Source organism: Maylandia zebra, linkage group LG6 (genome assembly GCF_041146795.1).
Source record: "Maylandia zebra isolate NMK-2024a linkage group LG6, Mzebra_GT3a, whole genome shotgun sequence".
In the NCBI taxonomy this organism is placed as follows: Eukaryota; Metazoa; Chordata; class Actinopteri; order Cichliformes; family Cichlidae; genus Maylandia; species Maylandia zebra.
The window spans coordinates 41,333,581-41,357,129 of NC_135172.1; the positions used below are offsets into that span (position 1 = coordinate 41,333,581).

Consider the following 23,549-nt stretch of genomic DNA (forward strand, 5'->3'; position numbering starts at 1 on the left):
TTGGACTAAACTGAAGGTTAACAGCTGAAACCAGTTTTGCCTCTCTCGTTGGCCGAAGGCTTTTTTCTCCTGTAAAGGAAATGTGCTCTGGGTTTAAAACGTCAGTCAAATTCATTGATTAAATCATTGTTTAAAAACAAAATTGGAAATTCATATTTTCTATTACAGAGCCTTTCAGGTTAGTTGTGGCGAGAACAGCGCCACAGTAAATCTGTACACGTTCAATAACTCAGCACACAGTCAAAGTATTTGCTTTTTTGTTTAATATTATCCAGTTCAATATTTATACAGCAAATTTCTGCATGTTTACAGAATAAGAAAAATATGTAAAGAGACAGAAGTGTAGAGCATGTCTTGTAGTTGTAGGTTGGCCTTTGAACTAATTAATGAACATAAAGGCTCCTATATAAAGACAAATATGATGTCCACAAAAATAAAATGCATCAAATTTTAGTAAAACTTTAACAAAATAACACATTTTTGTACTTTCAGTATTTGTTTTTTTGTTTTTTCCTAGAGTGACCGGGCTATTATAAGCTACACCAACCAAACAACATTAAAACCACCTGCTTCATACTGCCTGAGGAGTCCAGGCATGCATGCAGGACCTCCGAGCGGACGCTGCAGTGGATCCTTTGGGTCCTGTGAACCTCTGAGAATTACAGTGGTCCAGCTTCGTAGGCTGGCTTAATAACTTGTTGTAGTATAACGGGCTGCACTGCCATACAAGAGGAGGCTGCTGCCATCAGCCCAATGCCTGGTCTGCATCAAAGCTCTAACAATGTCAAAATAGCATCCGTGTGAATTCAAGGACCCGAGCTGTTGCTACTTCCACTGTCGGCAGTTTTAATGTTGTGGCAGACTAGTGAATGTGTGATGGGTATGAGAGCAGACCGAGAATCAAGAAGAGCTGCAGCACCACCTACAGTTTGTCATCAAACTCACGATACAGTAGCTGATAATGTCATTGTGTTGTTCTCTTAGTTGCTGCTGGACTGATTGCTTGCAAATGTTCACTGTGATGTTCTCTGATGCTTCAAATGCGTGTTTTGTGGTTAAAAAGAGACTCCCTGAAGGCCCAGCTGTTTCCATCAGTCAGTTTCAAAGTCTCACTTCCACCCTGCGCAGCCTCGTTTATCTAGGCTTTTTTTTGGTTTGAATAACCTGCAAACAGCGGGGCCTTGTCAGTGGTTTGGATTTTTGCGTTGTGTTCACTGGCTGAACTGCACTTACATTTGATTGGCTGAAATACGGCGGCTGTGGATGATTAACGTGATGCGGGAACATGTGGCTCGCTTGCGGGAGCATGGTTGGATACATGTTCATAGGCGGGATGCCGGGGTACGGGACGAAGGGTGGCATAATAACCCCCGGCCCAACATGGGGCATTGGTGGAGGCACAGGAGGTGGGTATGGCATCGGTGAGCAGTTGACCGGAGGGTACGTCGGCACCACCGGAGCAGATGGAGGTTTGGATGAAGGGTATGAGGAATTAGGAGAAAATGGTTGTAATGCAGCAGCGCTCTCCTGAGATTTCCCTTCGCAGTTCTTACTGTCCTGTACTGTGCTGCTGCTCGTCTTCTGGTCATACTCAGCAGATTTGTATACTTGATGCACATCTGTTACATCCCTCTCTGCACTGTACGAGTCTTTTTTACTGTAATAATTCTGATTTAAGGGGCTAAAACTGGATCTGCTTGATGATGATGATGCTCTACTTTGACGTCTCGGGGAAATCGGTCGCCCCGTGCCCTTCTCCCTCACAACTTTACGAGCCAAATCACCATCCTTCTTCCCATACAACCGCTCCTGGATTCTATGAGACATTTGGCCAAGCTCTTCAAATCCCAAATCCATGCCAATGGCCTGCAGCACATCCTGCATTTGCCTACGCTTGTGTTCATCCTCAGGTGGCAGCGGCACCCTTTCCACCACCAAGGGGGACCTGGATCTGCTGCGGAAGTAGGCTTCCCTGCCATCATTCCCCTGAAGGGGCTTTTCATCAGAGAGTGGGCACCGTTTTGGGCTGATGGACCTTCGATGAGTCTGCGGGGAAACTGGTCTGCGGGACCTTTCGCTTTCACTCCAGTAGCTGTTATCCTGGTGGCTTCCTTGATTCCTCCCAGCATTGTGAGTTGGAGACCACAGATGATCAGCAGGGCTCGGTAATAAGGTTTGAGAAACGGGTTGATCGTCGTCATCCGAGGTCTGAGTCACAATCTTAGTGAGAACGTCGACATTCACGCCCTTGTTTAGCACGTCGAGGAAACGCTGGAAGCCTTTGGTTGACTTCTGCTCAGAAACAGCTGCACTTCGACTGGGTGCATCACTCTCAAAAGACTGATGGGAAGCACACAAACGTCACAGGTATAAGAGTCAAACAAATCTCTGGAAAGTTAAACATTTTCACACAATTTTCTGAGACACTTCTGAAAGCAAATCAAACACGAAACAGCAGTGTACGTGACATCTGAGAGCGGATTTGTAAAGCTACTGCAGAATAATGAGCAAGTGAAATACAATTACAGCCTATTACACCTTGTTTTCTTCTTGTAGCCGTTTATTGTGTTAATCAATATTCTGTCTGCTTTGAGGCCAGTTTTGATGTGCATCCCGTTTTGTTGTCACACTCATATTGATAAACCGTTAGAGTGGTCATTTCATTTATGTCAGGTTACAGGTGAACAGGGCTATGGGATCAGAGCCCAGATATACTGATATTCATGGTGGTGTTTTTACTGTGTGTTTTGTGCTGCATGTGTTGTAGATGTTGTAAATGCAGACAAAATTAAAATGTTAAAAGCGTTTGGCTCGGTAGACTTCTATTTCTGCATCATGTCAGAAATTTCACAAGTTCATAAAGAATAAGAAATACACGTGTGCTGAAGTGAAGTGCCAAGCTATTACTAATAAATAGGCCTATCAACTCGAGTTACACTTCTGAGAAGGTGCCAATCTACAGCAAGGTGGCTACAGCATGAGTGTAACGTTTCATGCAGTAGAAGTATTCAAGAAATATTCAAGAAGTATTTGGGATAATGCAAGAATACAATAAACACTCTCTGCAATTAGCCAAACTGCAGGCTGAGGAGCACCGGTCCTCCTCCTCCTCCCTCAGATACATGCAGGAGTGAATGCAGTGTGGTAAATACACTCAGCATTTACCACACTGCAGTAATAAAACCTGTCTTATTATGCATGTATTAATTATTATTGTTGTTGTTATTCGGCTACCCAGCAGCGTATGATGTAATGAATATTTGCTTCTTTTATTACAAATCAGTAAAACCACACAAGGGGCCAGTAAAGCTCTGATCTGGTGGCCAGAGACAAGTGGAATTACAAGGCATAATGTCTGAAGTGATAAAGATTTATCAACATGTGTAACGTCAAACCCACCTGTCGGTTCGAACCATTCAATGGATATCTTGTTCCAGCTTGGCGATAATCCTCATCATATACAGACGTGAGAGGACTGTCCGTCCTCTCTCTGGGATTGACATAACTCTGTTTGACATGGATAAATATTTTTAATCAAACCACAAAATGATTACTTGGAATTAAAACACTATTCAAACTGATGCAAACACACAATTGAAACCTGTCCAACCCTCATTAAGCAATCATGTAAACTTACCCTCTCCTGTGATCGTGCCCTCTCTTGTGATGGATCCCGGCCCCTCTCATATTCATCTCCATCTTTGTAAGACCCTGACAGTCGTCTGTATGTTAACTCATTTAGCTGCCTGTATGGGAACTCCTCATGCAGAGGCCTGTGCCTGGAGTCCTGAGGTGTTTTCCTGTACTTGAAATCCTCATTTTGTGGTGACGCATCTTCAACATTCCTGGTTAGATGCGACCGTGAAAAACTGTCCGGTGAAGGCCTGTACGTTTTCTCCTGAGCCTCACGCCTGTACCTGTAATCCCGCTCGTCGTCATCTGCAAACCTCTGCTTTTTGTTGTCAGAGGGGTCCCGCACTGGTGAAGACATGCGTCTCCTCGCCGGGCTCTTCCTGCTCCGGTCCCTGTTCAGTGTATCTTTGCTGTACAGCCTCTTCGGAGACTCACTGTACTCCCTACTTCTTTTCCTCTCTGTGCTGCTGCGTCCATCCCCACCATATTTATGATACGACTCCCGTGGCATGTCTCTGGGAGGGTCACGCCTTTTCTCCCATCTGTTGTCATATTCATCCCGTTGCCGTGAACTTCTCTCGCTGTACTGCCGCCTGGAACTGTGTTCAGATCTGTTTGAGTACATCCTCAGACCTGAGTGATACAAAAAGAGGATAAACTTGAATAATGTCCGACTTCAAATAAACACAACCACTTATCTTGTATTAACAAGGCAAACAAAGTGCTCTCCACTTGGAATATGTCAGGATTTCTACAGTTGTTCTGTGCCTGTGGCGGTACTCCAAAGAAATTGGCTCCAAAAATTTGTGATTCTAAACTGTGTGTCTCTGTGCCAGTTATGTGACAGACGCATGTATACTCCTCAGGTTAAATGTTTAGCATCAGTTACCATGGTGATCGAGTCAGGTTAGAAGAAAGCCACATTCATGCTAAACCATTAATAGCGTTCTGGTAATAACTACCCTCGCAATTCTTCTAAGTCGGGGTTAAACTGAAGATAGCCTCATATGCTGCCTGCAGAGCTGGCCTATGAGGTGGTAAAACAGGCCAGCTCACTGTTCAATGCTACTACGGTTTACATTCAGAGATCACACTGACAAACATTCCCCCCTAGATCATAAATGCTTGATAATCACAACAGGATTGAAAGAAACAAGCAAATGTAGGTCACAATGCGTCTACAAAAATATCCAGCAAAACATAAAATAAACATTTTTTAAAATATGAACAAACAGCAGGAGTCACAAACCAACAGTATAGGCGCGGGTGTGTCTTTAAATAGAAACTACGTGTAAAAGCACCTGCTGTAGAATTCTCTGAAAGGACGCTCAGGCATCCCAGAGCTTAGATAGTTGGCTTAATGGAGCTTTCGGTATGCCGTGACCGAGCTAACGTTAACAGCGTTGAACGTTAGCGTTCGCTGCAGCAGCTGCCTGTTAGCAGGCCACGGAATAGCTTCAGTTGGCTTTAGCAAAAGGAGAAATATCAAACTTACAACTGTATCATCGACGGGATAGTATTTCCAGCTAAAATCGCTGCGTCTGTGAAAACTTTCTCGTCCTAAAGTGCAGTTAAATCAGCAGGAATTAAAGCTTTGCCCCTGCTTTTGATTAACCTACTTAGCAGCATTCGCGGTGGGCTAACGAGCTAACGTAAAATTACCATTTCCGCTGGATGACTCCACTTTCATTGCAAATCAGGAAACACACACTCCCTTGGGTAAATTAAACCAGGGGAAACTGCTCAAAATATGTTTAGCAGTAAGTACGTTTCCTAAAAACATTCACAAAATGTTAAATACAGTCGGACAGCATTTTAAAAAACAGGCACTGACTGAATTCCAGGAGGTTTGTTTTTCTAATCTCCCCCCGGGGATGAAGAAGTGGGTTCGGCTACTTTTTAACGCAACTTTATTGATAACATTTAAACACAAGAAATTATCGTCAAAAAGTAAGAAAATTCACATTTAATTGTCTTTTTAAAAAATGTTTTTCTTTATTTTCTTCAGTTACACAGAAAATACAAGACAACAGAGGCACAGAGAGGCACTGTATACATAAGTACATAATTGTGGGGTACGTACTGGCATACTGTGAAAGCACAGTATGTAGAAGAGGATGATGTATGGTTTCTGAGAGGACCTTTAAGTCATTCCTTTTTGTTGTGAGATCAAGGTGACTGGTCAGCCAACACATCAGGCAAAAACAATCCTCTGATTTCCTGATTCAGCTCTGCAGCCACAAGGACAGGAGGCTTTTCCAACATGTGAGACTGGGCGCTGATCTGCAGTACAGGAACTCCACAGGGCACTGTGCTGTCTCCATTTCTTTTTACCTTACACAGCTTCAGAACAACTTCTCATCATGCCATCATCAGAAATACTCTGATGAAAGTTCTACAGTGGTTAGATGTGTTAGTAATGCGCAGGAAGAGGAGGAAGACAGAGCAGAGGATGATTTTGGTCTGGAATGTTCTGAATGTGGATAAGATTGGAGAGATGGTGATTAACTTCATATGCAGGGAAGAGGACAGCTACATTAAGCCATATAAAGTGCTTTTCTACTTTAACTGAGCACTCAAAGCCTCAAGCCTCGTTCACCCAATCACACACTTTATTCTATCTAGACACAAAACCCCGAGGCTTTCATTATTATATCTGGAGACTTTAACCATGCCACACTGGATTCTACTCTGGCTGCTTTTCACCAGTTTGTGAATTGTCCCACAAGGAGCAACAGGACAATTGACCTACTGTATGCTAATGTGAGAGATGCATACAGAGCCACCCCCCTCCCCCCACTAGGGAAGTCAGACCACAACCTGGTTTACCTACAGCCACAATACACACCCCTCGTCCAAAGGCAGCCTGTCACAACGCGCTCCATCCGGAGATGGACCCCAGAAAAGGAGGATGCTCTGAGAGACTGCTATGACACCACAGACTGGGATGTGCTCCTGAGCCCACATGGTGAGGACATAGAGGGGGTGACACACTGTCTTACAGACTACCTCAACTTTTGTGTGGACACGGTCGCCCCTGCTAAGACGGTACGGTGTTATCCTAATAACAAACCGTGGGTAACACAGGAAGTCAAAGCTGTCCTCAACATGAAGAAGAAGGCTTTCAGGAGCAAAGTGAAGGAGGAGATGAAAGCAGCACAGCAGGAGGTGAAACGCTGCCTGAGGGAAGCAAAGGACACCTACAGGAGGAAGGTGGAGCAGAAGTTGGAGAGGAACAATATGAGGGAGGTCTGGAATGGTGTGAAAACCATCACAGGCCACAACACCAAGAAAAGCACAGTGGGGGGAGACTGTGGAGAAGGCAAACGAACTTAACAACTTCTTCAACAGGTTTGACCAGCCCACAACCCCCCCACCCTCACCCTCACCTTCACTACAGAGTCCTCTCCCCACTCTCCTGCCTCCCTCGCTTCCCCCCCTTCCTGACACCATGACACCCCCCTCCTCCAATCCCTCTCTCAGCAGCAAGACATCTCCCCCCCTCCCCTCCTCCCAAACATCTCCCAGTGTCACAGTGGATCAGGTCAGGAGGCAACTGAGGAAGCTTCGCCCCAGAAAGGCAGCAGGCCCAGACAAGGTGTGTCCTAGGATGCTAAAGGCGTGTGCTGCTGAACTTGGGGAGCCGCTACAACGAGTCTTCAACCTCAGTCTGCGACTGGGGAGAGTGCCCGCCCTATGGAAGACATCCTGCATCGTCCCGGTCCCCAAAAAGAACCGGCCCAATGAGCTGAATGACTTCCGACCGGTGGCACTGACGTCACATCTTATGAAGACTCTAGAGCGGCTCTTCCTCAACTTCCTCCGACCACAGGTACAACATGCCCAGGACCCACTACAGTTTGCATACAAGGCGGGTGTCAGAGTGGAGGATGCCATCCTGTACCTCCTACACAGAGCCCACTCACACCTGGATGGGGGAAAAGGCACGGTCAGGATACTGTTTCTTGACTTTTCCAGTGCCTTTAATACCATCCGGCCCTGTATGCTTCAGGAAAAACTGAACAGGATGGAGGTGGACCCCTGCCTGGTGGCTTGGATCTCCGACTACCTCACCGACAGACCACAGTACGTCAGGCTGAAGGACATCACGTCTGACACAGTGGTCAGCAGCACAGGAGCACCACAGGGAACTGTGCTGTCCCCTCTTCTCTTCACCCTGTACACCTCTGACTTCTGCTACAACTCTGAATTATGCCATATTCAGAAGTTTGCAGATGACACGGCCATCATGGGGTGTATCTGGGATGATCAGGAAGAGGAGTACAGAAGTCTGGTGAGGAACTTTGTCGCATGGAGTCACACAAACCACCTGCAACTCAACACCTCAAAGACTAAGGAACTGGTTGTGGACTTCGGGAGGTCCAGAGAAGGTCCACTGCCAGTTCAGATAGAGGGGGAGGAGGTGGAGGTGGTCAACAAGTACAAGTACCTCGGGCTGTGGGTGGACAATAAACTGGACTGGTCATGCAACACAGAGCACCTGTATAAAAAAGCCCAAAGCCGACTGTACTTCCTCAGGAGGCTGAGGTCTTTTAACATCTGCAGGAAGCTCCTGAGGATGTTTTACCAGTCGGTGGTTGCTGGAGTACTTTTCTATGCTGTGGTGTGCTGGGGGAGCAGCACAGCAAAGAGGGACTCATCCAGGCTGGAGAAACTGATCAGGAAGGCTAGCTCTGTGGTCGGCATGAAGCTGGACACTCTGGTGACAGTGGCAGAGAAAAGGACATTAAAGAAACTGATGGACATTATGAACAATGCTGGGCATCCTCTGCACACGGCCATAAACAACCAGAAGAGTCTGTTCAGTGACAGGTTGCTTCTCCCCAAGACAAGAACTAACAGACTGAAAAACTCCTTTGTCCCACACGCCATCAGACTGTTTAACTCCTCTCTGGAGGGGAGAGGGAGGGGAGACAGGAGGACAAAGGAGGGGGGAACAACTAAGCTGTAGTGCCTCTTCACCTCACTGTACAATACCTTGTGCAATACTTTTTGTAAATAGTCAACAGTGCAATAGACTCAATACTTGAAATGTGCAATTCACTTGTATTTTTATTTTTTATTCCTATTTATTCTATTTATCCCCTTTGTATATTTTATTTATATTTGTCTCTGTATTTATATATGTGTGTGTGTGTGTGTGTGTGTGTGTGTGTGTGTGTGTGTGTGTGTGTGTGTGTGTGTGTGTGTGTGTATATATATATATATATATATATATATAACAATTCTGTAACTGTAACTTCGGTCGTTGCTGTGCTTTTTGGAAGTCGAATTTCCCAGAGGAACCCACCCGAGGGATTAATAAAGTTCTATCTTATCTTATCTTATCTTATCTAATATTGTCTTATCTAAAATTCATGCACACTTACAATACTGGGGTTAACTCAACATTCCAAGGGTACTTTGACATGCAGCCTGGAGGAGACTGAATCCTTGACCTTCCAATTAGTATACTTCCCACTCTAGCTCCTGAGCCATAGTTGCCCCAAAGGACAAAACCAAAGCATCCACATCAAAAGTGGGCTGAACTGGAAGTTGGCACACAAAAGTGAATAAGCAAACTCTGTTCCTAGGGAAGCCGAGACCCTTCAGTGTGTGCAGGTAAATGACACTGAGACTTTCTACCACTCAGTTGTGGTGAGAGTATTATATTTCCCCGTGATCTGCTGGGGAAGCAGCATCAAAAATCTTCAAGGAGTCTTGCTCCATTGCTTCGCAAAACTCCTCCCATACTTGAGTTTTTGCTTTAGCTACCTTTTAGAACTGCTTTTGCTTTCAGCCTGCCACAGGAGATCAAAAGGCCAGTCACTCTTCCGTTTCACCTTTCACCCTACAGTTGCTGCTCCAGTCGCCTCAGCAGACGTGTGGAACATTTAGTATTTTTTACTATTTTCACTTATTGTCTACAGCCATCCTGCTGTCAGAGTTCTTCTGGAGAAGATCTCCCTGACTGAGGTCTCTGACAGACGGTGCACCCTCAAAATATATATGTCAACTCACAACCTGGGGGTCCTGTTGTCAAGCGCACTTAGGGATACCCGTATGCTTGAACATGGTATTCGTTACAGGAAACCTGTCAAAGAAGTCCGATAGCAAAGCAGGATACAGACTGAGTAGACTGCACGTTTAGGAGTTCCCAGATGGGTCACCTACCACCACACCGTCCAAGAAGGCCAGGTAGTCAGGACACATTCTCCAGGAACTCTGGCCCCTGTGCTCATTCAGACTTACCTCAACTGAGCCCTTCAGCCAAAAGGTGTTATTTTTAGAGTCCCTTATCCAGGCCTTGCTGCAGGGTGGGACCCTCGGTAACTCCATCCCAGAGAAAGTCATATATACCACTGTTATTAGGGAACGTCTCTCTTCTCTTCTCCCAGAACTGCAACGCTGAACAGAGGCCTACAAACCCCTCCACAGTGATAGGGTCCTCCTAGAAATAAACTGTATCAGCTTTTCAGTTTTGTTAGTAATAAAAGCAGTTTTTAAAAGAAGCAAAATATCTTTTAATTTAATTATTCAATTTCATTGTGGTTGTTTTAGTTTTATTAATTCATAAACGTACCAAAACATGGGGTTACTGTCATGCATAAATAGACCACTGGAAGGCAGTCAGATGTGGTTAAACGCTTTAAATATTTACACCCATAATGCTGATAGGCTCATTTATACTAATGCTCTTTATAACATCACCCTCATTATAACACTTAATTATGATTTGGGGCAATCGTGGCTCAAGAGTTGGGAGTTCGCCTTATAATCTGAAGGTTCTTGGTTCGAGCCCCGGCTCGGACAGTCTCGGTTGTTGTGTCCTTGGGCAAGACACTTCACCTACCGCCTACTAGTGATGGCCAGAAGGGCCGATGGCGCGATATGGCAGCCTCGCTTCTGTCAGTCTGCCCCAGGGCAGCTATGGCTACAACTGTAGCTGCCTCCACCAGTGTGTGAATGTGAGAGTGAATGGGTGGATGACTGGGTGTGTAAAGCGCTTTGGGGTCCCTAGGGGGGGACTAGTAAAAGCGCTAAACAAATACAGGCCATTTACCATATTTTTTGGGTGGTCAAGGTTACCAAGCTCTTATTTTGTCAAAGGTGGAGTGAACTTAATTGCAGTAAATCCAATCAACCACTAGATGGTGGCAAACACTGTTGCACGCGCACGCGCACACACACACACACACACACACACACACTGAATTTACATATTCACAATAGAACATTGAATTAAATTGCAATATCTAAAATATTTCATGCAGCGTCCAACATCCCAATAATATTTTTGCTAGAACAAAGCGATACATTTTTGTTTTAATGAGAAGTACATTATAGATAGATCACCATACTATAATTGCAGATTTGTTTGGGTTTTCTTTTCTTTTTTTTCTTTTTTTACACAAATTTATATTTTAATCTTTGTTTTCACTTCACTATGAGTCAATGCAGCTTTGCTGACACAGTTTTTATTGTGCAACCAAACCCTCCTTCAGCTCAGCCCCTGCTGACCGTCCAGGCAGACCCACCATTAGTGCAAATGTGAACAAAAAGCTCACAACACACTCAGGACTTTATTAACTTTATTATAGCCTTCCCTACAGGGAGCCACCAAACGAATGACAACCCGTTCATTTGCAACATGAAACAAAAAGTTAAACGAATGCCGTACTCACAGTATTTGTGCAACGTCACACAGCTCTACATAGGCGCCTGTGTAGTCTACATCATATTTCTCACTAATGAGGTGCAGTCATTGTTCCCTGGGCGACACGGATGATAAATATGCTCCAATCACATGTGCTGTTAAGACATTCTGTGTTAAGGATGGAATGGGGACAGAGATGTGCGGTGCAGAAGTGAGGCGGAAGCCAACACGAGAAACGCTGGAGTCTGCAACAGTCCCAGGGCCTTCTCCTGCCACTCTGTGAGCACAAAGAGTATCCACCTGAGGGCGCTGTAACAGAGAACCATGAAACACAGCAAGTTAGGAGCTTAATTAGCTTTGCTGTGAGCAAAGCAGCAAATCCCACTTTAACAGGAGGATATTTCAATAAGTAGGAATCACAACCTCTGAGTTCTCTGACCGTTTATATCTCCTCCTAAATGAAAGGCTTTGTGTTTGTGTTTGACCTTCACGACGCTGTCAAAGAATTTATCTTTCATCAAAAAAGGGATTTAAAAATGATCATCTCAATACCTTAAATTACATTTTAACCACTGCAGACTATATGATTACGGTAAGATGTGTCCACTTTACCATTAAAACTATTGCAAAATTCTCAACTTGAATATGTGGTACTGTGCAAAAGTCCTGAGCCACTCTTCATGTCTTTATGTTTTACTTTCAAGGAGCCAGAATTTCTTGTAAATAGTCTTCAGTGATAATTATTTGTAATCTGAAGGTCATTCCAAGTTTTTCTTTGGACATGATAATAATAATAACTTTATTTATAAAGCGCTTTCAGACAAAGTGCTGTACAGCTATAAAGAGATACATAAATAAAAGTGATGCATAGCAATACAAGTTAAAAATGCAATAACGAGTTAAAAACATAACAAAAGTTAAAAACGATAAAAATGTAGAAAAAACAAAAACAAACTAAAAGGCATAGAATTAAGACATGTAGGACAGGGTGAACAAGCGGGTCTTTAAAAACCTCCACAGAGCATGCCTGCCTGATATCTTGAGGGAGGTTGTTCCACAAAAATTGGGCATGAAGAGAAAAAGCACGCTCTCCAACAGTCTTTGTTCTGGCTCTAGGAACTTTTAAAAGGCCAGAGTCCTGAGATCGGAGAGCATAGGATCGAACATAAAGGTGCAAAAGATCAGAGAGGTATGAAGGTGCCAAACCATTTAAAGCCTTGTAGGTGAGCAGCAGGACCTTAAAATCTGCTTAAACCTGACAAGGTAGCCAATGAAGGGATTTCAGTACAGGGGTAATGTGCTCAGATTTTCCAGTTTTAGTCAAAACGCAAACAGCTGCATTTTGCACCATCTGTAAACCTCTAAAACTTTTCTTTGGTAGCTCAGAAAGGAGAGCATTACAATATAATATATGATATGTGAAGGCAAAAATGCTCATTCAAATCAAATAAACGAGATATGTGGAATTTTATCTTTAATTCAACATGTTTAACAAAACTATTGCTATTTTTAGCCCGCCATTTTCAGGGGTACAAAAGTAACTGGCAATTGAATAACAGGCAAATTTGATGGTAAGTGAAGCCTGTTCTCTTCTTATTTCATGATAAATTCCCAAAGGTTGTGGCATTATCCGAGTACTTATGGACCTAACTGTCTGCAGACATGAAAGAAATCACCTTTTGTAGCAGGTCTTGCATGTTTAAAAAACATCCTGCATATACATGTTAAATTTGGTTTAAAAAGAATATATTAAGACAGTATGCATTCATAAGAGACAATAATCCCAGCCTAAAGCTCATTCGTGCACATCATACAACACTAATACATCCCTGCAGCCTCCCACCTCCTCACTGGTAGAACTTAATCTCAGTGTCCACGCAATCAAAAAATAAGTCCCCCAGTTCCTCTCCGGGTATCTCTCCGCTGAGCATGGCTGCGATCTCGCTCAGACACTGAGACTCCAGGTCCCTTAAAATGTTGTAGACAGCTAGACCTTCATCCTGAGACAGAACAGAGAGAAAACCCACAGAGATGCCATGAGAATAACAGTAACACCCAGGTTAGATCATACAAAGCTGTGAAACCTGATTTGATGTGACACCCTACTTTCTCCTCCTAAATTGATGCGTCTTTCATCATCATAAGCTTCAGTCAGATTTTAAAAAGGAGTCAGATCCTGCTGAAAACAGTCCTGAATCCAGTACAACCCCACGTCTATGGTGGGAGATGCAGTCTGAATAACCGCAACTACAGACCTGCTTTTCTTTACCCAAATCCCACTGTGGTGTACAAAATGCACTTTGTATTCACTCTCGTGGCGTATTTATATTTTAAAATAACAAAATAATAAATCAGCGCTCTGTACAAATGTGAAATGATAAAATATTTACACCAACATCCAATCAACCATCAAACAATGATTGAAAGAGTGACAGAAAAGTTATATTCAATGAATTATAAGAGAACTGAGTCTCTGAGTCAGTGGAGGAAGGTGCACTGCTGATGAATACTGTGTGGAGTCCAGTGAGAGGTCAGCGAATAAACTCCAAGGAGAGTCTGTTTGGTTAAAAGGAGCCTTACAACTGTGCTCCGTTTCATTGTTGGACTCTAGTAGAGTAGAGTATACTGGGCCGTATACTGGAACAGGCTTTAGACAAGCTAAACAAAGATATTTTAGCTCCACCCCCATTAAGGTGACCTCCCTTTAAACCAAACTTTCCTGATTGGCTTTACCTTCCAAACAAAAGTTTGAATATACTTTAGTTAACTAACAGGAAAGAAAAAACTAACACAAGTATGAAAAAACATGTTTCCTGAGACGTCGACACAACTGTTTAGTTTTCATAAAAACTGCACTTGACGAAAATGTAGAAAGTACCAAACTATGGTAGCAACAGAGTTTGCAGAATAACAGAAGTTAGGAAAATTTTAGCAAGATGCCAATAAAAACTAAACTAAAATGCACAGCCAGAGCCAATGGCCATATAAGTACTCAACCTTTTTTGCACCACGGACCAGTTTATGTCCGACAATATTTTTACGGACCGGCCTTTATGGTGCTGCGGATAAATACAACAAGATAAAACCAAAAAAAGAAAAGAAAACTTATTCATTCACACAGGAAAAGACCCAGAGAAACAGAGTTAATAATAAAAACTATTTTAAGCCCAGCCGAGCCTCAACTTTTGCGGCTAAGTACCAAACAGCTCACAGACTGGTACCGGTCTGTGGCCCGGGGGTTGGGGAGCGCTGATATAAGGGATATCCACTCTCTATGACATCATACAGAGACAAGAGTTTAAAAAAGAGAGAGAGATAGAATAGGATTACTTGTGCACATGCTGAGATAATAATTTGAAACTTTGGCCATTTTTAATATTAAATATAACAGAATATATGCGAATACTAAATAGATCCACGCTGAATAATTTCCATTTAATTCTTCATCTTCTGGATCTTTGTCCTAACGTTTCCGCATTGGAACAGACCAATTTTAAAGGCGGGCTTTGTCACTTTTTAAAGAGAAAAAACTTTTTCCTCAAACTACAAAAGAAAAGTTGAAGTCATGAGTAAAAAAAGGAAACAACACTTATTTGGTGTAATGAGCAGCTTTTGATAGCTAACATTAGCAAAGCTACAAAAACATTTTGTATGCTCATTTTGTGCCGAGCCAAAATTCCAGCCCAAACAGGGCGCTGACCTTCCTCTGACTTCAGGTTCAGCTTGTAATCACGCACATAATGCCAGACAGGAAATCAGCTAAAATGTCTAAATGGAAAAACTGTTTGGAAGTTCTCTGGTGTCAGTTTGAAACCCTGCTCTTTGGCTTTGAATGTGCACTTGTAGTGTGTTTATGTTTAGTCTGCACTGATGCCATGTGTCTTGTCTGCACCATCTGTGAGGTGCTGTTGTGTTTGGCTCTGCACTGGGAGTGTCTACTCTGGGTTGTGCAACTCGCCTGTAATTTATCAGCAGCAACTCATCCGGATCGACTCTTTAACGAAAATAAATAAAAAGTGATCCTGCTGTGAATGTTTACTCAGTGAACCGGAACTTCATGCACTGCCATTATCTGTGCAGGACTATCATTGACCTAGGTCATCCATCAGTGCCCACCGGGTTGGTCTCCATGGTGTTGAGTGCCACCTGATGGGCCTTGTAGAGGTCGTGTCTGCGGTCCACCTGGCTCTGAAAGCGAGGCTGCTTCCTCGCAGGGTCGTCCGGGCCAAACTGTGGGGAGACCACCCTCGGCACTGGGGTGGGACAGTCCGAGAAGATAAAAGGCTTGAATACAGACCTAGCAGGGTGGTAGGATTAGACAGGGAGAGAAAGAGGAAAGAGAAAGAGGAGACTCAGAAATTCCCATCAACCCAAAGAAGATACAGAGGATAGAAAATTAAAGATTAGAAAGGAAAGAAAACACTTTTCACACTTTCATATCAGAGGAGCTCATAAAGTTCTGTCGCTTAAGATTTCAATTTGTTCAGTCTCCCTTTCAAGATCATCCTCTAAACTGTTTCCAGCTCTTCTGCTATTTTATTGCCCACTACAAGTCCCACTCACACCACTTGCCTATCTGTGATACACGTGAGGGGCAACGTCAGGCTCTGAGAAATGAAAAGTGAACATGCAAACGGCAAAAACTGCAGTCCTCTAATGGCCACTTGATTCTGTCCCCAATCTCAACAGACTCCCATGTAAAAATGTCCAAATATACAGAATCCAAAAAGTGCGCTTTAATGAACTTAATATTATTAGTGGCCTACTTTAAGACCAGGAGAAAACATAAACCCAGCCTCCGAGGGTTGTAAGTCTAGGTAAGCGTGAGGGTTGCGTGAGGAAGGGCATCTTGTATAAAACCTGCACCAAATCAAACATGAAGATTCGTCCACTGTGGCAACTCTCAGGGACCGTCTTCATTTAATTAATATTATTACGGCGTGCTTCGTGGAGCAGACCAACCAAAAGTTGAGCGAAAATCAGCATAAAATCTACGTAAAAACTCCTCCGTTTAAGTAAACTTGATGTTTGCTCTCTGGAAGTTTGAGATCACAGATGGTCAGAATTAGACTTCCACAGAGGCTTCTGGAATTAATCCACAGGTGCACAAAGTGACCACCTTGAGGGACGTTTGGGGAATTTAGATGTCTTTTTTAATGGTCAGCACATATTCATATTTTATGCTTTTTAAACATTAACTGGTTGTTACATTTAATTTTCTAAAACTTACTTAATACTAAAGTTGTATAAACAATTATGAGGAATTCCAGACCTTTAATCTCACAATATTATAATCGTTCCATGAACATATAGTGGATAAAACAGGTTATTCAAGTAGCATTAAGTGGAGGAATTCTTAGTTTAGTGAGTGGCAAACCTGGATGGGTCTGGGGTGGCAGTGAAGAAGTGGATGCAGGGCAGAGCGGTGTCTCTGGGCAGGATGGAAACCATGCTGCCTGTGGTGCAGAAACCTCCAGAGTCCATGCAGATGCCGCTGGGTTTGTCCCTCAGAATGGACATCATCACCTCTGCCGTCACTGATCCTGAAAGCAGGACAGACAGAGAGCTGAGTGTCTCTGTAGAGAAGTTATCGTCATGTTCGGCAGCTCTACGCTCCGCCGAGCTCTGTACCTACCATCGTGTTGCTGGAGCAGCTCCGTGCCTCCCCTGTAGCGCTGCTTGGCCAGCTCCATCCTGGCCGGCGGGTTCTCGGGACTAAACACATGCGAGAAGTTAAATTCTCCCTCACCGTCCCACCAGCCCTGAGCCTTGGCCACGCTCCGCAGGTCCGGGTGCTCTGTGGAGATCTCGCTGCCAATGGTGAGCTGGTTGGAGATGTTCTTAACACCCTCTGGAAGAAGCAGGTAGATGTCAGTCTTTGAGATACCAGATCAACTGAAATCCTATTTAGCCAGAAAAGCTCTGTTTGTGTGTATGTTTCACACAAAGCAGATTGATTGCAGCTGATAAAAATCACTCCATGAGGATTCCCATACATGCATTCCCATACATGCATTCTCAGCTGCTAGAACCTGATTTCAGCCAGGAGGCCAGTCTTATCACAAGAATGGACCTAGTTTACTTTTTTTATTTGAGTTTGTTAAACACACAGACCGCTGCAAACACACAGTCACAAACAGTTTTTTTTACACTTGGCTCTGTGTGATGTGATACAGAGCTGAGGGGCAGCCAATCAGAAGAAAGCTAGATTAACAAAGTGGATCTAAAGCTCTGGGGTGGGATCACCTGGAGTCACTGCAGATGTGTAGCACATCTATCAGCTAAACACTTTCTTTCTATTCATTAAAGATAGACACTGAAACCAGAGAAAAAAACATCAGAGACAAAAACCCCACAAAGACAGACTTATTAAAAGCTCATGATTTCGTCTTTCTAAAAGCAGTTTGCCCAAAAAAACTAAAGCTGACGTCCTGTTTTTCACACCGATTTCTGCTCAGTCTGCTTTCTGGTGCATTGAGGGGATATCAAAAATCAGGATTTACTTTTCTGCCCACCGGTTACGGTTTACAAATGCAGATAAATTCATGTGAACTAATAAATAGCCAATCGAAAGCAATTAGGCAGTGGCATTCCTAAAGGTTTTAGCTTTGAGTCAATACATCTTCTTCTTCCTGACTCAAACTGGATGACGCTTCATGTTTGTGAGCACAGTGAAGTAGAGTAGTAGACCAACGCTGGTCTCATTGTCCTGGAGCTGACTGACAAGAACAATCCCATCTGCGTACTTTAACATGGTCCTGTTATCATCATACTCTGTAACACATCTGTGCAGAGGATAAATAACAGAGCACACACATCCCTGTGGAAACCAGCAGAGGAGCAAACCTGAGAACTCCATTTAAACTAAATTTCTGTGCCCACAAGTTTTAAAAGCAAACTGTTAAAATATAAGGTTAAAAAGTTAAAAGCAGAGGAAAAAAACAGGAAGTCTAGCATGAGACCCTTTTCCCTCCAAGTGTTTAAGTGTTTAAGCTCTGCTCCTCTGTGTGGTCTCTAAGCAATCTACAGACCACACAGAGTTTAACCTCTCCTGTAGACGCTTCTGCCATGTTAGCAGCACGGCAAGGACAGACTGATAATCAGTCGAGACAGACGTACGCATAGATATTCATCATCCTCAGAGGATGAAACTGTTGTTCAATATCTCTGTTCGAGAACAGGTTTCAGGATTGTTCCCCTCCCCCCTCTAAAATAAAATCCTTTAAGCAAGCATGCAATAAGAGGCTTTATAAAAATTTCACTAAGGAGATGTTGGTGCATGCACACCATGAACTTTTAAAGACATCCTCGTCCTTGTTACGACTGTTACTAAGGAATCGCACCTGCTTTCAAACACAAAATCTTTGCTTCAATTATAACAACCGGAGAAAAAAGCTGGATGTGGTTATAAATGAAGCACATTCAGTAATTTTGAGCTCTATGGATGATCACCCCTTCATATCAACACTGAGTGGGGTGGAAATTTTTTTTAAACTCATCTACTTGGACCTATATTGGGGACGTGGTTGGATTGATGAACAGGTGCCCTGATAGAGACCTGAATGGATTATCTGACCAACAGTATGGCAACAACTGTGTGGTACAGACCTCCAAGACATTTGTACTTCAGTTCTGGTGAACATTCTTGTTCTTATTAGTATGTTACTGCACTAATTACCCGATAGGTGTCTCCTTACATTGGACCCATACAGTCTGTGAATGTAGCTTACTAATCACACTGACTAGCATTAGCTGATAAATTAGCGGGATGATCCCTTTGATCCATATAAGGTAACTTTTGGCTGCCATACTATACTGCAGTGAGTGCACAGAAACAAACTCTTTTAGCACCTCCCCCTTTAAGCCAGAGCAACGTGAGGCCTGAACTTTTGGCTCACAGTTGTTACTTCTTTAGTCTTTTCAACCCTTGGTCCTTACCTGAGACTTTCTGTGCCACCCAAAGCCTCCCGGCTGTCTCCAGCACCCAAGCCTCACTGCGGTCCACAAGGAGGAAGGTGTTGTGGTAGCTGAAGGGTTCGGGAGCCTCCCTGCACTGCCCGCCCTGGCCATGCTCTTCCAGGAGGCTGGTGATCACCGTCAGTGCTGCCCGGGCACTGTCACCACGCTCCAGCCCCAGTCTGATGATCAGAACCCATGCTAGGTTATGTGTGTGCCAGGTTTCGTCTATTTGTTTATCTAGTGTTTGATCAGTTTCACACACCATGAATTCACTTTAACTGCTCTGAAGTGTGCATTGGAGAACAGCTGATCAGTTAAAGAGTCTCTCTTTGCTGCTTGAGTATTTTTACACAGAATAACTTCAACAGTCATCTCTACACCTGCCATAACATGCTAGTGACAATCTACACACCCTTCTGATCAAAGCCTCAGAGGATTAACTTAGTACTTCTACTGAATACATGCAATCCAACTTTAATAAGGTGCAGTCAGCAGTTGGATTATTTTCCCTTTATTGATATCCTGTTCTTAATCCATACAAATTTCTGAGAAATATCAAAAGTTTTCAGCAGCTCACCGGACAAGGTCCATGCCCAGCAGAGCCTCTCCCGGTGCGACGGGCTCTCGGGTCCAGACTGCCTCATTCCCAATACAGACCCCTTTGTCACTGGCGCCCATTTCAGCTCCCCACATCCATGCAGGTTTGCTGAGGACCACCGCGTTGGTCTGCTCCACCTGAGGGATCTGGATGTACGTGCACTGCAGATTGCAAAGAAGAAGAAAAAAAAAGGATTGTGGCTTCAGGTATGAACAGTGGAGCATGAACAACATTTTCTTACAAATGTGCACATATTGATGTATAACAGTGGAAGAAAAGGAAAAAGATATCTTAGTACCAAAATCCCAAACAGATGTTTCGGGTCATTCAGATCAACGATGACAAAAAGCAGTACAAGCACACGATCCAGTGTTAGATACAGTTCACTTACATCATCACTCATTTAGTCAGGCTCTTAAATATCCAGCAATTGTCAGGATACAATGAAAAGGTAAAAGATTTGTATTCTACCTGCATGTTAAATTATCCTAAGGCTAATTTAACATTAGGGTCACCAGGATTGCAATACACTCTCAGAAACCTGGACTTTTTTTTATAATGTTTTACTTTCCAGTAATGCATTCAACAACTTATCATAAGGACATCATTAGACCCCACAGCACCATCAGATCACTGTGATGCATACTTTGCTTCATGAGCTGAAAACAGCTATAAACAATGTATTCAGAGCACAGACACTATACAAGACGGATAAAGCCAGTGCGCCATTACCCACTGGTATCTGAAGACCAGTTTTGAAACCCAGTGATGAGCGTTTTTTCGCTGTGGTTTCAAAGGGGATGTGAAAACCGAGGGACGATAATGCCTGTGAAACCAAACACTAATCGGCTGTTATCGATCACAAGTTGTTGACCAACGAATAAACCCAAGATATCCCCTTAAATTAACAAAATATACAACATCTACTTAACTAAAATCTATTTGTTTTACTCTGTATGACCTGAAATTAGTGGCTGAGCTCAGAAACCCAGCAGGAAAGTTGTTACTGACTTCTGTAGGACTGTAAATGTTTTTGCAACCACAAGTATCGACCCTGGTTCCTATTAAAAACAAACTGCATTAATGTGAAGCTTGGCTGCGCTGACCTAGCTGAGCTAACAGGATAAAGTATTTCATCACAGTTGCTTCTCTTTAATTATTAACAGGAAAGGTTTCCACATGAAGTCCGTGTGTAAATATTCAACATCCCTGCTTCAGACTTCAGCCTTGAAAAAGGTTGTTTTGAACCCAACAGATATGAAATGTATTAGTCAGACGGTGTATTTAAAACACAGCAGCAGCTGCGGCTTTTCCTGCGCTGCTTTACCTCCAGCATGGAGCCTGGAGGGTGGGAGGCTGCAGGGTAGTGGACCACCTCTTGCACCTCATCTCGAGGACGGTCTGAGTTCTTTCCAAAAATCACATGGTCATCACGAGAGCCAGGGGGCAAGGAAACAAAACAGTCACATGACATGGGGGGCTCTGCCATCCTGCAACAAAGACACAGAAACAAAAAAAAAAAGGAAGTGTGGCTGGCTGTGGGGAACAGCGGCGTGATTGACCCCCACCCCCCCGCCCTACCCAAACACGCACTTAAGAGTAGTGGTATCCAGAAACCCGACTTGGTACTGTTAATCTCACAATGCCAAGTGACATGACAGAATCAGCGATAAAGCTGCTCAAGCAGTTATTAAAATCACCTCCAACTTTAACGTTAAAGTGATTCACACATTAATGAATCATTCATTATAACCCAGTGATTAACCTTTTTGGTATTTTAAGCATATTTCTGTACTGTTTCACCACTTTTCTGAACAGTTATTGAACACAAAATTGTGTATAAAGTCTCGTGCAGCCACTTTTCACCAAATACCATCTGATTAAGAGCACGAGGATCCACCATATTTTCAATACGCTCTACTTTCATCTGATCCAAGTATTGTGATTTCCTGTCGTTCCTTCGTGACACCCCTAAAAAACCCGTAAACGCCCCTGGTGGGGAGTGAACTAAAGAAGCACCACGAGCAGCACTGATTTCACGGCCTCATGTAAACAAGCTGATTTGAAACTAATCATAAGAGTCTGACGTTGTGTTGGATCTGCAGCACTACACCCTGCTGTAACCATAATGTGCATGTGTGGATCAGAGAGGAACAGCTCTCTCCATTCCCCACCCAGCTTTCTGCAGAAAGTCAGATCCAGCCGGTGCACTGCCCATCCCTTTCACACAGGGATTAGGAGGCAGTCTTGTGCAGAGCACTTTATTGACTGTAATCTTCACAAATCCGGCCGCCACGTTGCTCTATTGTCGCTCCTTTTCTCTCGTTTGCGACCACGAATCGCTCACATTCCGGAAACAATGTCACCCAAAGTGCCCCGGCTAATCGCAGCTGTAGCCTGTGACGGAGCTCGCTTTGCGATCAGTGTTTATTTCAGAGATAAGGCCCACACTCCCCGTCCCTCTCTCCGGAGTAGCGACGCGCCTGTCTCTTCGTGTCCTTTCGCTTTTAATCTGGGGGGTGAGAATGGGGCTCAATTTCGGGGATAATAGTGCGTAAAGTAGAGCTAGGCAGCGGCGGGTGGTGCTGGAGAAAATGTTTACCTTTGTTTTTCAATGGTGAGCGCGCACGGCCGGCTGGGAGAAGGCAGGTTGTAGATACAGAGCAGTCACGTGACGAAGAAATCCAAAGGTCTGTACTTAAAGGTCTCGTCTCGTCTGGCCACAAGCACAGCTCACCGTCTCACAGAGTCCAGTCCACACCTGTGCAAAGCTGCACAGCAGGCCTGAGCGATGAGGTAGCTCTTCATCATGAGTCTGCCTCCCCTTCGCCTGTTTATCTGCAAACCCGCAGTCAACACGATCATAATTACATCCACCTTCGAGGAAATCCCTGCAAACACTGCAAGTTTTTACAATCCGCTGTTTCCACCGTGGAAGTAACAAATCAAGTCTGTTTGTTTGTTTTTTATTTATTCGCTCAGATACAAACAAAGACTGTAAACAAGTATAATTAAATGCAAAATGCTTCTGAGCTACACTTATGACCTCATGTCTGTGTGACTTAAAGGATGAGCCGGACAAACCTCTTAGCTTGCACTCACTAAAGTAAACAAGTTAACGTTTTCATAAGAATCACAGGTCAGTAAAAACTGTTTGCTTTACACGAAACTTTCACAAGCCTGAAAAAAAACAAAACAAAACAAAAAACATATAAGCCCTATGATGACATCAGTGGCATCGTGGGAAATGTAGGATCTACTGTTTTAAACCCAGGATATCGCAGCCTGTGGTGTTTTGATTTTGAGGGCTGTTTTACGAAATATGTCATATATACAGCATATCCAAGCACACATCAAGTACTAACTACAGACTACATAAAAGTGGTAATTACAGACTGACCAGCAGGGGGCGACTGCTCTGGTTGCAAAACAACTTCTGGTTAATAAATGGGGAAAACAGCCCCCAGCTCCCTCTCTGTGTGACCTCAGTGAGATCTCAGTTCCTAGTTTTAAAGTCTCAGTGATGGATACTTTATAAACCATGGATTTGTTGGTCACAGGTTGTCAGCCAATCAGTGTGGCGACTTTGTTTTCCCAGTCAAACTCACCCCTTGCTTTTCAAAACTCCAAGATGGTGATGGCTGAAAACATTCGGCTAACTAATGGGTGATGTTACGTTACGTCCATCTGTTCTGGGAATCC

The 23,549-nt window shown here is 43.7% G+C and overlaps 2 protein-coding genes across 4 annotated transcripts; both read right to left on the reverse strand.

The window, feature by feature from the left end:
- Positions 1 to 243: 243 nt before the first annotated feature.
- On the reverse strand, positions 244 to 5,301 carry LOC101464160 (uncharacterized). 2 transcript variants are annotated; one of them, XM_004538742.5, is made up of 4 exons: positions 5,129 to 5,301; positions 3,638 to 4,266; positions 3,400 to 3,507; positions 244 to 2,340 (listed from the first exon to the last, which is right to left on the reverse strand). In XM_004538742.5, the coding sequence occupies exons 2-4, from the start codon at positions 4,256 to 4,258 to the stop codon at positions 1,135 to 1,137; spliced, it is 1,935 nt and encodes a 644-aa protein (XP_004538799.1). In that variant the 5' UTR covers positions 4,259 to 4,266; positions 5,129 to 5,301; the 3' UTR covers positions 244 to 1,134. The 2 variants fall into 2 exon arrangements, with proteins under 2 accessions (XP_004538799.1, XP_004538800.1); XM_004538743.6 differs by lacking the exon at positions 5,129 to 5,301 and adding an exon at positions 4,935 to 5,068.
- A 5,907-nt stretch (positions 5,302 to 11,208) lies between these two features.
- scrn2 (secernin 2) lies at positions 11,209 to 22,686 on the reverse strand. Of its 2 annotated transcripts, XM_004538740.3 has the most exons (9): positions 22,450 to 22,679; positions 21,175 to 21,337; positions 19,827 to 20,008; positions 19,229 to 19,428; positions 16,926 to 17,141; positions 16,668 to 16,833; positions 15,407 to 15,587; positions 13,134 to 13,290; positions 11,209 to 11,599 (listed from the first exon to the last, which is right to left on the reverse strand). In XM_004538740.3, exons 2-8 carry the CDS (start codon positions 21,334 to 21,336, stop codon positions 13,138 to 13,140), a joined length of 1,260 nt encoding a protein of 419 aa, XP_004538797.2. In that variant the 5' UTR covers position 21,337; positions 22,450 to 22,679; the 3' UTR covers positions 11,209 to 11,599; positions 13,134 to 13,137. The 2 variants fall into 2 exon arrangements, with proteins under 2 accessions (XP_004538797.2, XP_076741371.1); XM_076885256.1 differs by lacking the exon at positions 11,209 to 11,599 and having other exon boundaries at positions 13,151 to 13,290; positions 15,407 to 15,543; positions 22,450 to 22,686.
- Between the last annotated feature and the right edge of the window lie 863 nt (positions 22,687 to 23,549).

Coding starts and splice junctions, on each gene's coding strand:
- LOC101464160 (XM_004538742.5), bottom strand. CDS start 4,258: ATGTACTCAAACAGATCTGAACACAGTTCCAGGCGGCAGTACAGCGAG. Junction 3,508..3,637: donor GGGCACGATCACAGGAGAGG/GTAAGTTTACAT, acceptor CATGTCAAACAG/AGTTATGTCAATCCCAGAGA. Junction 2,341..3,399: donor TGAATGGTTCGAACCGACAG/GTGGGTTTGACG, acceptor GCTTCCCATCAG/TCTTTTGAGAGTGATGCACC.
- scrn2 (XM_004538740.3), bottom strand. CDS start 21,336: ATGGCAGAGCCCCCCATGTCATGTGACTGTTTTGTTTCCTTGCCCCCT. Junction 20,009..21,174: donor CTCCAGGCTCCATGCTGGAG/GTAAAGCAGCGC, acceptor TGCAATCTGCAG/TGCACGTACATCCAGATCCC. Junction 15,588..16,667: donor GCCACCCCAGACCCATCCAG/GTTTGCCACTCA, acceptor CCACCCTGCTAG/GTCTGTATTCAAGCCTTTTA.